The sequence below is a fragment of the Sciurus vulgaris genome (genome assembly GCF_902686455.1).
Source record: "Sciurus vulgaris genome assembly, chromosome: 9".
NCBI lineage: Eukaryota > Metazoa > Chordata > Mammalia > Rodentia > Sciuridae > Sciurus > Sciurus vulgaris.
Genome location: NC_136469.1, coordinates 91,341,173 through 91,356,501, shown reverse-complemented (window position 1 = coordinate 91,356,501; position 15,329 = coordinate 91,341,173). Strand labels below are relative to the sequence as shown.

The following is a 15,329-nucleotide window of genomic DNA, read 5'->3' as shown; positions in this document are numbered from 1 at the left end:
TATGTTAACTCATTGTACTACTAAATGAATTTCAGACACTACAGACTGAAGCCATTCTCCAGCTCTGTTATCATATTAGAGCACCAAGCATGGAATTAGAAGAGATAGATGTAAGTGTAGTACTGCCATGGGCATTGCGAGGAGTTACTGGATTGCCAAAATAAAGGGTTGGTTCAAATCTAATATATACCATAGGCAGCAAAAAATTGGACATAAAATTCCTTAAAACCTTATTTTGGGGCTGAGGATATAGCTCGGTTGGTAGAGTGCTTGCCTCGCAAGTACAATGCCCTGGGTTCAATCCCCAGCACCGCAAAAAACAAAATAAAACAAAAACCTTATTTTATTAATTTTTTTCATTCCTCTAAGAGTAATATTTTTCAAATAATGCAATTCACATTGTGGATAAAGATTAGAGATCAAGGAAGATTTAGAGCCTCACTAATTCTCTTCCTTAGATTTAAATAATTACTTTAAAATACTACACAGTTGTTCAAGGAAATATATTTATGTTGACTTCTTTAAAAAGATGTCAGTTGTCCTTTTAGAAATTTAATTTTTACCTCGCTTTCCACTCTCTCTAGCATGTGCCCTTTCTCTTTTCCTCTCATTTTCTCTCTTACCCTGCAGCAAGACACTTCGTTTGCTTAATAAACTCCCTTACATGAAAAAAAAGAAAAAAAAAATATAATTTTTATTTTTATTTTTCCATGAATTCTTTTCTTTTTGTTGTTGGATTCATACATATACGTGTACTGATGAGTACCAGTACATTTGTCTCTGCATGGTTCTTAGATGTTTCCCATATACAGTGACATTTTCTCAAAACTGGGTTCTTGTGGAAGTCAATTATTCCTATTATTGACAGGAGTAAACTTAGAGGATGGATCACCTTTAATATCTTTAGCCTGGGTCTCAGCTTCTGTTATCTACGTTTAAAACTTGCTGAGAGAAGTTCTACATTCCTTTTTCTCATTAATTGTTCTCTGGAGGGTCAGAAATGCTTTTTATAGAATCCAGTTAATACTAAACTTGTCGCTGAAGGAACAGTATAGAAAAAGTAACACATACTTATCATTTTGTTCCATGGACATGAAGCAAGAAGACAGAGCAAATTTTTTTTTTTTCTTTCCAGTGGTGCTGGAGATTGAACCCAGGGCCTTATGCTTGCTAGGCAAGCACTCTATCAACCGAGCTATATCCCCAGCCCACAAACTTGAGTTCAAATAGGTATTGACTTGCCTGGACTTTGATGCTTTTGCTTCTGTTTTCTATTCTTTGAAAATAAATCTTCTGTTTTGCAGGCTGAGTTTCCATTTCTAATCAGCACAATATTTGAAAATATTGTCTTGAAATAGAACTAATGAGAAAATTCTTAAGAAAGGTTAACATTTTCTATGCATATCAATAAACTTTATAGGAAAGCTCATCTGTCAATTTCCTTACTAATTACTCAAAAACTTACCTACTGCAATATAATATTAACTTCTTGAGGCAGAAACTATGTATTTTTATATCCTTTCTTCTATGCTGATATAATCTGTTATTTTTAATTGAGAAGATGCTATCCCAATATAAAAACTACATTTTCCATTTCTGTTACATCTAGGAGTAACCTTGTGCATATGTGTTCTGACGAATGAAAAGAAAAGTGATGTGTGCAACTTCTGTGATAGTTTCTTGCTGAGATAGTACCTGTTCTTCTCCTTCATCTTCTCTATTCTGGCTGTCTGGAATTTGTTTTTTTTTTTAAATGTAATTTTAAAATTATTTTTTGATTCATTGCACACAAATGGGATACAACTTTCATTTCTCTGGCTGTACACGAAGTAGAGTCACACCATTTGTGTAATCATACATGTACATAGGGTAGTGATGTTTGTCTTATTCTATTATCTTTCTTTCCCTCCTCTTGCCTGCTCCCCACCCCTCATTTTCCTCTGCACAATCCACCCTTTCTCCATTCTTGCCTTACCCCTTTCCCCCGCCATTATGTATCATCATCCATTTATCAGAGAAACCACTAGGACTTTGGTTTTTTGGAATTAGCTTATTTCACTTAGTATGATATTCTCCAACTCCATCCATTTACCTGCAGATGTTGTAATTTTATTTATTTTATTCCTCTTTATGGCTGAATAATATTCCATTATGTATATATACCACAGTTTCTTTATCTATTCATCTGTTGGTTCCACAATCTAACTATTGTGAATTGAGCTGCTATAAACTTTAATGTGACTGCATTACTGTAGTATGCTGATTTTAAGTCGTTTGGGTATAGGCCAAGGAGTGGGATGGCCAGGTCAAATGGTGGTTCCATTTCAAATTTTCTAAGGAACCTCCATACTTCTTTCCAGAGTGGCTACACCAATTTGCAACCCCATCAGCAATGTATGAGCGTACCTTTTCCCCCACATCCTCGCCAATACCTATTGTTGCTTGTATTCTTGATAATCGCCATTCTAATTGGGGTGAGACGAAATCTTAGGGTAGTTTTGATTTGCATTTCTCTTCGTACTAGAGATGTTGAACATTTTTTCATATATCTATTGATTACTTATAGATCTTCTTCTGTGAAATGTCTGCTCAATTCCTTAGCCCATTTATTGATTGGGTTATTTGTATTCTTGGTGTAAAGGTTTTTGAGTTCTTTATAAATTCTGGAGATTAGTGCTCTATCTGAAGTACGTGTGGCAAAGATTTTCTCCCACTCTGCAGGCTCTCTCTTCACATTGTTGATTGTTTCCTTTGCTGAGAAAAAGCTTTTTAGTTTGAATCTGTCCCACTTATTGATTCCTGCTTTTATTTCTTATGTTTTGGGAGTCATGTTCAAAAAGTCTGGTCCTCCTAAGCCAACATGATGAATATTTGTATAGATTTTCTTCTATTAGATGCAGGGTCTCAAGTCTAATTCCTAGGTCCTTGATCCATTTTGAGTTGAGTTTGGAATTTGGGCATGATGGCTATAACTGGATGTTGAGATGACATTGACAATTTAGGTCATGCATGGTAGAGCAACAAGATAGAAGGAGCCTGAGTTCCTGACACCTTGAAATGTGTAATGAATCTGGGCCAATGACCTTTGAAATTTTGCATATCTGGATCTTATATATGCATCTGTCTTCCTTAAGGCCAGTGGTTTTCAACTTTAGTCGCACACTAGAACCACCTGGGAAACTCTGGAGACTATGGTTTCCCCTCTACATAGTATCTTTGAGAGTAGAGCTTATGTACTGGTATTTTTTTCATATTTGTTGGAGTAAGGAAATATAATTTAATTTACTTTTTGTATTTTTACTTTTTAATTTGTACAATAATTGTATATACATGGATATCCTGTGTAATGTTCAAATCAGGGTAAGTATAACTATCTTCTCAAGCACTTAACATTTCTTTGTGATGATACATTCAAAAATTTTTTGTACTTTTTTGAGATAGTGCAGAATCACCATCTACAGTTTGCTATATCTATCTATCTATCTATCTATCTATCTATCTATCTATCTATCTATCTATCTATCTATCTATCTATCTGGTACTGGGAATTGAATCCAGGGGTGCTCTACTGCTAAGCTACATTCCCAGCCCTTTTTGTTTGTAACAAGTGCTCGCTAATTTGCTTAGGGCCTCCCTAAGTTGAGGAGACTGGCCTCATACTAGCAATCCTCCTACCTCAGGCTTGAGAGTCACTGGGATTATAGGTTTCTACCACCATCCCAGTTATGTACTAGTATTTTTAAAAACACCTTTACAGGTGATTTCAGGTACAGCTGGGGTTTAAATTCATTGACCTAGAACAGGAATCTGCAACTATGACTTTTCAGCCACCTGGTTTTGAGTGGTCTATGAACATAGAATGTCTTTTACATTTTGAAAGGTTGAAGAAGTCAAAAGAAGAATAGTATTTGGTGATATGTGAAAATTACATAAAATTCAAATTTTAGTGCTCACATATATTTACTGGAAAATAGCCATACTTAATTATTTTTGTACTCTAAATAAAGCACCTACTTTAGTAAGTGCATAAATTATAAAAGTCATCAGTAAGTGAAGGTTTGTTGACTTCAATCTGTGTACATTTTCAGACACCTTAATTCTTTCTCTCATGTATAACTAATTAGAAAAAATTAAAAAAGAAGACATTAAAATTCATAAAAATTAAGCATGGATAAAAAAGCTAACCAAATAGAAAACACATCATTTTCATTTAGGTTAATCCGAAGCAGAGAAAGGTAGGTGACTAGAAGTGAATAGTTGTCCTGTGTTTTGGTTTGTCCAGCTGTTTGTTCTTTTTTAATTACTGGGTCAAGGGAACTAATAGTGAAGAGATGGCTCATTTGCTTCCAGATTTGGAGTCTGAGAGTAGGGAATGACAAATAAAATAATGCTGACAGCTTCATTCAAAAAAGGAGTATTATAAGGCTGCCTCTATGTTTTCTGAACTTTGAATTTCCTTTTCCCTCATTGCTAGAGATTTCTGGTGTATCACTTTACAGGGACAAATATATCTCTGTTCCAGCTCAAATTTATTCCTTCCTCAACACTTGGACAGCTAGAGACATCTACCATTCTATAACTGAGATCTGATTACTTCTCTTGAAGCCTCTTGAACAAGACCTAAAATGATGGAACTTTTTCTGAGTGGTCTGTATTTGATCCATAGGAAGTACTTAATGTATTATTTGCCCCAAAGATCCTGTTGCTCAAACTGCCCATGGGTACCACCACCTATTCACACTACTAAACAATCATGCACCAATTTCTTGCCTTTTAGATAATCCAGTTGTGAGTCAGAATTCAATCAGTCTGAAAGGGTCTTAGGGACATACTGCTCTGTTTTTTAAGTTCATCTCTTGATGTGAAGGGGAGAACACGATCCACTCTTCATATATGGGATGGTGGTAATGGTGTAATAATTATAACACACCTATCTCCAAAGACAAACTCTGTAAATACTCTCCTCCTATCTCTAGTTTCTGGTACTTTACACCCTTGATGAAAGACAGCAGGTTCTGTGTCTTTCTGGGGAGTGAGCACTTCTTATTCAATGTTTTATGGGCATATGCTGACTATAACTCTTGGCTTGGCAGTGGTAATAGGTGGCGTTACAATATATCTAATGATAATGTTTGTACAATCTGTGTCTATGGAAAAATGTAGGAAGATGAAACAGATGGTTGCAAACTTTTGGTTCCTGAAGGGACTGCTTCATTACTTCATTGTGCATACACCTCTGTATTTTGATGTCAATGTTCTTTTTGCTTTATAAACTGAAATGGATATTCATTTGGATAGACAGTCTCTTTTATAAATGTAATTTTTTTCAGAAAATTCAAGTATGTTTTTAAACAATAGTCCTCAACCTGGGAACCGTGAATTATATGTGATGGAAACATGGTGGCCACAGGAGATGATTCCAGGAGAAAATATTTATATACAGCCAAGCATTATTCTTATAGATTGAATAAACAATGATTCTCATACATGTATGTATTATCAATTTTCAAGAATAGGTAGATATAACTAAATACAAGTTAATTAAACAATATTATTGCCTTGAAAATACTTGGTGACCTTTATGTATTTTCTTATTTACCACATAACTATCATAGGAAAGCAAGGAAATGTTTTGCTTATAAAAACAATATCCTCATGCAGAAAGACAGATACTGCCATGTTCTCGCTTATATGTGGAAGCAAAAAAGTAGATTACATAGAAGTAGTGAACAGACTAGTGATTAGTAGAGGCTAAGAAGGGGAGTGAGGAGAAAAGACAGAGGGAGATCAGACTACAGGTACCTAGAAACAGATAAGAGAAATTCTAGTATACTATAGCACAATAGGATTACTATAGTGTGAAATAATTATTTTTTTAGAGAATAGGCTCCTTTTCAAGGAGGATTTCATAGGAAGAAAATATTGTATGGGGAAATATTATAGGTTTTTGAATAAGAAATTTCAGATTCTATGCTTAATATTTATTTGTTAACTCATTTATTATCTCTCATGAGAGCTATTGAGGACATCAAAGATATAGGGGTGGGTCCAGGTTAGTGATCAAAGTCTTCCTAGCACATAACCCTTTCCCTGGAAGAAAAAAAGAAAAGAAAACATATACATCTCCTCTTGTGTTAGAATGCCCTAATCTAAGTGTCACTAAAGGACAAAATTCAGAGACAAGAAAAGTTTTAGAGGGGATAGAAATGTTTAGATTTCAGTTGTAATAATAGTATCATAGCTGTATGTGTATGTCAAAACTCATCAAAATGTGTATGTTAAACACGTGCAATTTTTATGTCAATTATACCCCCATGAAACCTTAAAAACAAGTGTAAAGATTGCAAAAAAGCTAGTAAGGAAATACTCCGTATGATTTATTTTTCCAATTTTCAGAATTCCTAATTTTCCCAACACAGAATCCACAAGTACATGTGACTATAAGACAGACATATGAATACTTACCATAAGCAACAAAATAGACAATGAGTCCAATGATGATTGCAGCAATCACCATCATCAAGATACACAGGGTAATCTTCCCACACCTCGTGAGTTTGATTTTCGTCCTTGACTCTGTTCTTCTTGGCAAAAAGGAAAGGAGAACAAGTTTCAATATAAGCTTGATCTAGGACTCTCAGAAATAAATGTGGACATTTTTTGGTGGGGGGTGGTTACCAGGGATTGAACTCAGGTGCACTCAACCACTGAGTCACATTCCCAGCCCTATTTTGTATTTTATTTAGAGACAGAGTCTCACTGAGTTGCTTAGTACCTTACTTTTGCTAAGGCTAACTTTGAACTCACAGTTCTCCTACCTCAGCCTCCTGAGCCACTGGGATTACGGGCATGTGCCACTACGGGCTAAATATGGGTTTGATGTTAAGCATAAATGTATGTTTTTTATATTAGTTATGGATTTAGTGGACTGCTAAGCTTGGAAAACAAAATGAAGAATTAGTGAGTGTATATTTGGACTACTTATTTTTCAGTACATATGAATAATAATGGTAATACTAAATTAATATTCATTTATTCTTTCAAAAATATTTGTAGATGTCCTACTATGTACTAGGTATACTGTAGTAGCAACTCTCTATCCTCTGGAACTTATATTTTACCAAATGGAACCAGACAACAAAAGCATACTTAATATATAAGATATATAACTGATTAAAAGGTATTAAGTGCTACAGAAAAAAGTAGATCTAGGAAAAGCAGATCAGAAATGCAGGTGTGTTCGTGAGGTATAGATGGTGGCAAGATACAAATTAAATAGAGTGGTCATGGTAGACTAAATGAGAAGTTAAAATATGAGCGAAGTTGACATGGGTGAGGGGGTTATCCATACAAATATCTAGAATATTCTAGACAAAGGCCCTGTTGTAAGGTCATGCTTGGTATGTTATATAGGAGAACTAGGACACTGATTAAGGGAAAGAGTAATAAGAAAGTTAAATCCCAGAGGTACAAATGTCAGATCTTCTTGAGCCTCTGGATTATGATAATAATTTTGTTTTTCCTTTGAGTGAAGTGGGAGTACTGAAGAGTTTTGGTCAGAAGCTTGTGATGATCTGACCAAATGTCTTAAAGGAATACTTATCACTTTTGCAAAGAATAAATTGTAGAGGGCAAAAGTAGAAACAAAGTGACAAGGTAGAAATTGATTACAGTAATTCAAGTAGAAAGATTATGTTGACTTGGACCATGGAAAATGAAAGGGTTTGAAGTTTGGGTATATTTTGAGTGTAGAGTTGATGAATGGTATGAAATGTGAGTAGAAGAGAGGAGTCATAGACAGTTTCTAAGGTCTTTCAATGGAGACCTTAAAAGATGGAATTGTCATCAGTTCAAATGGGAAGGCTGTTAATAGACCAAATTTGTGGTAATGGATACAAGTTGAATTTTTTATTTTTTGTTTGGGATGTTCATTAGGTATTCAAGTGGAGATGTGGGTTGGATATATAAGTTTGAAGGTTGGGATAGAAGTCTGGACTGGTGATATAAATTTGGCATTCACCAACATATTCACCAGCCCATAGGTGTTGGGACTAGATGAGATTACCAGGAATAAGTGTAGGTAGAGAAGAAGACCAATATAAGATCACTAGATTACTTCCTCAATAAAAGACTAGAGACAAGAGGAAGACCCAGCAAAGGATACTGAGAGGAAATAGTAAGGTAGAAGGAAAAACTGAAGAAAGTGGTATCCTGGAAGCCAATGGAAGTGAGTCAAATATGAGGAAGAGGATTCCAGATGATTGCTCAAATAAGATAAACAAATGAGCACTGAAACTACTAGATGAGCATTATAGTGGTAATTAGTGATCTTGATGGAAGAAGTTTTAGGAGTGGAAAGAGCACAAGACTGGTAAGAGTTTAAAAGAGAATGGAATTAGAGAAACTAGAGGCAATGACCACTGACCACTCCAAAAGTTTACTGAAAAGGAGAGTAAGGAATTGGGACTACACATGAGGAGAAAGTGGGGTAAAAAGAAAATTTATTTTATCCTGAGAAAATTTCAATTTATATAAAAGTAGAATAGTTAAGTAGAATGCACCATAACCATCACAAAGGTATAAGAACTATTAACATTTTGCAATATTTACTTCATTTTTCTGAAGTAGTTTAAAGAAGTTAAATAAAGTAACTATATTGTAACATTCACTCCTAAATAATTGTTATTCCAGCTAAGAGAAAAAGAACACTTTTTATATTATATTGACTTAATTACCTCTTTTTACCAATCTCCAAATATAGTCATATTCTGAGATACTAGGGATTAGGACTTTAATGTACAAATTTCAGGGGGACACAATTCAGCACATAATATGTTTGCATATTTTATTTATATTTATTTTGTTAAATAATATGAATATATTTTATTTATATAGTCTATTTTATTTTATATTAATATAAATGTATTTTAATATTTTATACACTATCAATATATAATACTGTGATATGCTTCTATGAATGTGTTTATTTTTGACATATATAAGGAAAATCAATATACATTGGAATCACTATGAAATTTCTATATTAATATCTATATTATTTTGATTTCTATTTGCTAACAAAATCAAATATCTATCAGTAAACATATTTTTTTAGTTTGTTAGCAGTCATTTGTCGCTGGCTCTTTGCGGTTCCAAAATCCATGGATATTTGTCATCGCCTGCAGCAACAACTTGCATGGGTCTTATGGGTGGTGGAGTGGAAGCTGAGGCACTTCTATCTTTCTCTTTAGTGCACTGCTTTCTTGCTTGTTTACTTATAGAGGATAGAGGAAATGAGGTTTACTTGCTTTGAGAGGAGAGAGAGAGAGAGACTTTGCTTATCAGAGAGAAAGAGACTTTGCTTAAGAGAGAAACTTTGAAAGACACGCTTTGCTTAGAGCTTAGAGGAAGAGGCTTGCTACACCTTAAAGTCCTGCATCCTGTGAACTAAGGGTACGTCCACCCAAGGTGCCCTAGTGATGCGTCTCAGTTCTCTGTTCCAGGATCTGCCTTCCGCCCGCTGCCCCTACTCGCTGCTGTGTTCTTTCTTCTGGCTTTTCTGCTAATGGCTGCTGTTGCGTATGTCCCTACTAGCTACTGCCGAGTGTTTTTCCCCTCTGGCTGCTGCTGCGCGTCTTGCTGCTTTTTTGCTAATGGCTGCTGTGGCGTGTCTTCTTCTCTGGCTAATGCCGCCCGCGCTGGTATCTTCTGCTACTGCTTCTCTGCTAATGGCTGCTGTCTTTCTGTCTCGCTCCACCTACACTTATATCACCTCCAGGACGCGGAGAGCAGGGCCACGCCTCTTACGCAAAGATTAGGGGAGATGCTCTGAGCAGGCAATTAGTGCTCGAGAACACATGTGCATACATTGTGTGCAGTGGACGAGAAAATCACCTGAGTGTGCTTATGTCAATTAACCTCCTGGCTGCCAATGTGATCAGGCGCCATCCCGGCGCCGCCAACATGGCACAGCCCCCAACAGTCATTCCCTAAATAGGGGATAGTTCCTAAACAGAAAATATTAGCTAGATCTTCAATGCTGGTAACATGTCTAAGTGTTAATCTTTTTTAGAAATTTCATTATACTCTAAAAAAAAAAAAAAAAATTCTGATCACTTAAAAGTATTTTATTCAAATTGTTTGGACATTGCACATAATTATCAGTATCTCAATATTTCTATAGAAATATGATGCCCATGACCTTTTTGGTTCATTGGGAAAAAAATTAAAAATAAATCTCACTATACAAAAACTTCGAAGAAACACTTCTTTTGTTATTCATTTCAAGCTGGGTGTCTCACTATCTTGCTCTGACTGGTCTTGAACTCCTGGGCTCAAGCAATCCTCCTGCCTCAGCCTGATCCATTTTTCAACCTGATCAACTCACCTACTGAGTCTAGAATAGTAGTTAAATTTTTTCATAGGACAATTGACTAAATGGTACAGTAAACCTTGGTAAATTAATTTCCTACAGATGAGTATGTGTTCTAAAATATCTGCTTCTAACCCGTAGCAATATATATGCCTGTTTTACTCAACACATCTTGCCATGGGATAAGCCCCAAGGAAGATGTGATAAATGAGTGATAAATTTTATGTAGCAAATATTTATAGTATATTTCCTATTCCTTTAACTGTGTCCTTCTAATAGATTGAATTGTATAAAAGTGTTACTTTTATACATAAGAAAATTGAATATTGACAATTTTACAATAATTCAAGCTATGGATATTCAGAAACCTGTCATTTGCTGTTTCTCCTGATTTGTCTACAAGGTGATATAAAAAGAAATTGTTGTATACAAGAATTTGTCTCATATGGAGCATCATTTGTCTTTAAAATTCCCTTTAAATTTAAGTTTCCTTGAGTAAGATATTTCCCTAGGGTACACCTGGAAGGGACTTTGCAAATCATCCATCCTGATTTCCCAGTTTTACACATGAGGAGACTATAAAACAATATTTTCCCTTTATGACATTTTAAATCTAGAGAAGATTAGCACTAGAAGTAGAGATTTTTCTGCTGGTTGTCATTAGTATATTTAGGGTTAGGGTTAGAGTTTGGATTAGGGTTCTTTTCTCATCCCCAGAAGGAAATTTAAGTCGTATAGGCTACTTTAACTTTCAACTCTCACCCGCCTTATAGTCAAAATTTAAGGTCATTACAGTGACCTCTCTATTTAACTCACAAATGTGAAATTATGATTAATGAATAAAAATTAATTTTAAAGGCAGAAAGAGTTTATTTCTGTTATCTTCATCTAAGTTTTCTAAGATTTAGGTGTTCCTCCTACCTGCCAAAAGTTTTATTAATTTAGAAAATATCCATTGTCTGTGTGTTGTGAGGGGCAATGTGTATATATTACTAAATTCAAAAGGAAAATTTAACTTTATTGTTATTCAAATTTTTTTCTTTAAAACATTCTCTAAAATCAATGTCAGGTGTGTAAGTTTCACTTCCCAAATTTTTATTATTAGTTGGAATGTTTGTTGTAGACTACTTAATATTCAACACAAATTGAATCTTGGGTGGGAGTGTAGGTGAAGAATAGAAAAACCTGCTTTGATTTTAGCAATATGCCTTACTTTTCCATATCTGTTCCATTAGCTCACAACATGTATCCTGAAGTCATTGAGTAATAATAATAAGATGACAATGATATCAAAGATTATTTAGGGATTTTAAAAACAGTGACTTGTGGGTGAGTTTTCCTTAAAATGATTAATTCCTTAAAATGATGAAATTAAGTTTGTTTATACATTCTCTCTCAGATATTATTTATGGAGAATAAGAGACTGAAGAAGTTGATATGACAACTTCAACAAAGAAAACATTATTTAGAAGCTGAGATGAAAGATTTTTTAATATAGATTTGTTAATCAAAAAGATTCACAGTAACTTAATTTGATGGAAAATATTTCAGTGTTTCCCTTGTAGTTAATTAAGCTAAATATTAATGTTAATGTGAAAAGTAACATTATTAAAGCATCCTACTGGGAAGTTACATCTTGCCCAATATTATTCCGTTCACCAGATATCAAAACCAAAGTTCGTCAAAAACTATTTTTAAAAAATGAGTGCATTTCAATAGGTTTATCAAGGCATGCATTTTGTTGGAGTGCTAGGTTAAGCCAGAAATGTATGTGAACATTTATCTTTGTATTAATTTCATTAGCTTAAGAATAAAAATGTAAAAATTTTTTTGTCCATCTGTGTGTACTGTGGAACCAGTCAGCACTTTTCTTTGATGTTCAGTTCTGTTGCTTTCTAAAAATATGGCTAACGGGAAGGAACAAAATCTTCTCTTTTTGTTTCCATTCTTGTTTCCAACTAAAATGTTTAACCATACCAAAGCATATATAGAAGTGAAGCAGTGTAATATTCTAATAATTAAAAATTGAGATCTAAACTTTGGTCTAACACTTCCTGCAGGTGAAATAGCATATTGCAAACATAAACATTGATATCTTATGTCAACACCCATCATTGGAAATAGATATAAATAACTCACTTCTTTTCAATGTTCATAGTGAAATTATCTTTTCAAAGATAAAATCTCTCAACATCTTCAACTTTCAACAATTGTACACATACTTTAAGTGAATGTTCTGATTGTAACAGAAAGACTCCTCAGAAAAATTGATCAGAACAGACCCTAATGATTAAACTTTAAACATCTTAAACATTTTTTTCTTTTGCTTAGGATTTATATTGCTCCTATTTCCACAAAATGTTGAGGGAGCACCTCATTTTTGAGAACTTTAAAACACAAATTAACTTGCTTTAACAAATTTGGTCCCTTTTTACAATTTACTTGAGGAACAATGGCAGGCCCTCCTGCTGCCCAACCCTTTGAAACACACCTGTTTTGCAGAGATGTCCATGACTCCTCTCTTTGCCGAGGTTGTCCCTTTGCCATCTTCCCCTTGAGTGCTAAGCAGCACAGTCATTCTCCACCTATTTAGCTTACAAGATTCTGCAACTTTTATGTGTTTTATAATGGCATAATGATAATACTTAGCACTTACACAATTTTTCATCTTCAAAGTGCTTTCTGGACATTTGCTAATTAATTTTAAAACTTTAGTAAAGCATAAGCTGTATATATGTCACTCCATAAATAATAAATAATCATATGGCCCTAGTGGGGAAAAATTTAAAATTCAGTTGTGTGTCTGAGGAAGCAGTAGGGCCATCTGGTTTGAGAAGAACCATTTTTCTTTTTTGTCTACTGGGAAATGAGTGACTGCCGTTTTCACTCTTTAGAATCTATTTTTGATAATTATAGCAATCTCTTTTTTTGCTCTTCATTGAAAAGCTAATGACTCTCCAAGTTGCAACCCTCCATCAGAATCTGGATTCTTTCCAACTCATAACTCTCTTGCCTCCTTTAACCACATATCATCCTTTCATGAATTCTTCCCTGAATGTTTTACTGCTACTTTAATACTAGTACTTGTTAAAGAATGTATGCTATCCTAAAATCTATAGGGAGTTGATTTTTAATTTAATAAAATATATATTTAAGCAGTAATTTTCTAAAATTTTGGACAGCATTCTGGTTTTTAGTAGCCAATTTTGATATTGCTATAGAGACTAGATAGACAACTAATGCAGTCAGTGTGACCTGGAAGAAAAAGAATTTGCCAGAGGTCAGGGAACACAATAAGGGAGAATCTAGTTATTATGTTATTATAGGGAAATATAATCTGAGGAATCATATTTGTATTAGGATCAAAAGAATCATAATGGCAGTTTCATATTAATAGGAGTTATCTACATTCATACTTCATACATCTGATCAGATCTATCTATATTCTTTTTAGTTTCTACACTAATTGTTATTTATTTGCGTACCCCAGACTCTATACTTTTGTGTATGCGTTTAACATATCTAGAGTATTCTTCCCATTCTTCTCATTTGTCTATATAAATCCTACTTATCCTTCAAGGTTAGCCTAATCCTACTTTCTTGATGTGACTTTCTCAAAACCTACTACTTTACCATCTAAAGCTCAGAAACTCTAATAAACTCATAGATTCTTGCAAGAAAACATGTTTGGGTTACATAGTATATTACATCAGGGACCAGATGAAAAGTTTCCTGGTCTTTCTCCAAAGAAAGACTCAAAGATCCTACTACAGGATATGTTCTTTCTTCACTGAGCAAAAAAATATGTATTGCACACCTACCATGAAGTTGGCACTATGCTAATTATATAATTAGAAATAATATTCTAAGATGCTTATAATATCATGGTGAAAACAGTCAAAGAAACTGGTAATGAAAAGATATCAAAGTAAACACTTGATAGAGTATACATGAAGCATTATGTGAAGATAGAAGTGAAATCTAATTCCATTGTCCTGGGCACGAGTCAGAGAATGAGATGTTTGGAAGTATCCAAGGAAAAACATCAGATGATACCTTTAAGAGTCTATGGAAGGATGCTACAGAAAGATGTATGGAAGTTATAATTCTAAGTTTCCTTGTTAATTCCTTTATTTTATGTAAAGTCTCTTTTCTATCTAACTAAGATTTGTGATAAAATGTTAGGACACTTTAAAGAATCAAAGACATTTTTCTGCTTTTCTTTTCTTCTTTGCCTTTTGATTACAACTTTAATGTCCACTTTATAAAAGCTGCCACTAAAATCAGTCAACCAAATGACTAGTAGATTGAAAATATTACACAATTTTCCCACACTTTTTTTGGTGCATTATAGTTGCACATCATGATGGAATTTATTGTTATATATTTGTACATGCACACAATTTAACAATATAATTTGACCATTATTACTCCCTAGCACTTCCCACCTTCCACCCCTTGGTCTCTTTCCTCTATTGCTTTCCCTTTGATTTTCATGAGATCCACCCCCACCATTTTTCTTTTTTCCTCTCTGGTTTTCACACATGAGAGAAAACACAGGACCCTTAACCTTCTGATTTTGACTTATTTCACTTAATATAATGATCTCAAGTTTCATGCATTTTCCTGCAAACATAATTTCATTTTTCTTTATGGTTGAATAAAACTCCATTGTGCATATGTACTACATATATATCACATTTTCTTTATCTATTCATCTGTTGATGGATACCTAGGGTGGTTCCATAGTTAGCTATTTTGAATTGTGGAGCTATAAACATAGGTATGCATGTATCAATATACTATGTTGACATTAATTCTTTAGGATAAATAACAAGGAGTGGTATAACCACATCATGGTGGTTCTTCGTTTTTGAGGAAACTCCACACTGATTTCGGTAGTGGTTGTAGTAATTTACAATTCCACCAACAGTGTAAAAGTGTTCCTTTTTGTCTA

The 15,329-nt window shown here is 34.2% G+C and overlaps 1 protein-coding gene across 1 annotated transcript in view; it reads right to left on the bottom strand.

Moving 5' to 3' along the window:
* Window positions 1–12,919, bottom strand: part of LOC306669137 (transmembrane protease serine 11C-like) — a gene marked incomplete at both ends in the record, with an annotated part of 59,328 nt that extends 46,409 nt beyond the window's left edge. Inside the window, 2 exons of the mRNA XM_079153020.1 lie at window positions 6,466–6,581; window positions 12,864–12,919. Coding sequence (XP_079009146.1) covers window positions 6,466–6,581; window positions 12,864–12,919 — 172 coding nt within the window. The remainder of the gene's footprint in view (window positions 1–6,465; window positions 6,582–12,863) is intronic.
* Between the last annotated feature and the right edge of the window lie 2,410 nt (window positions 12,920–15,329).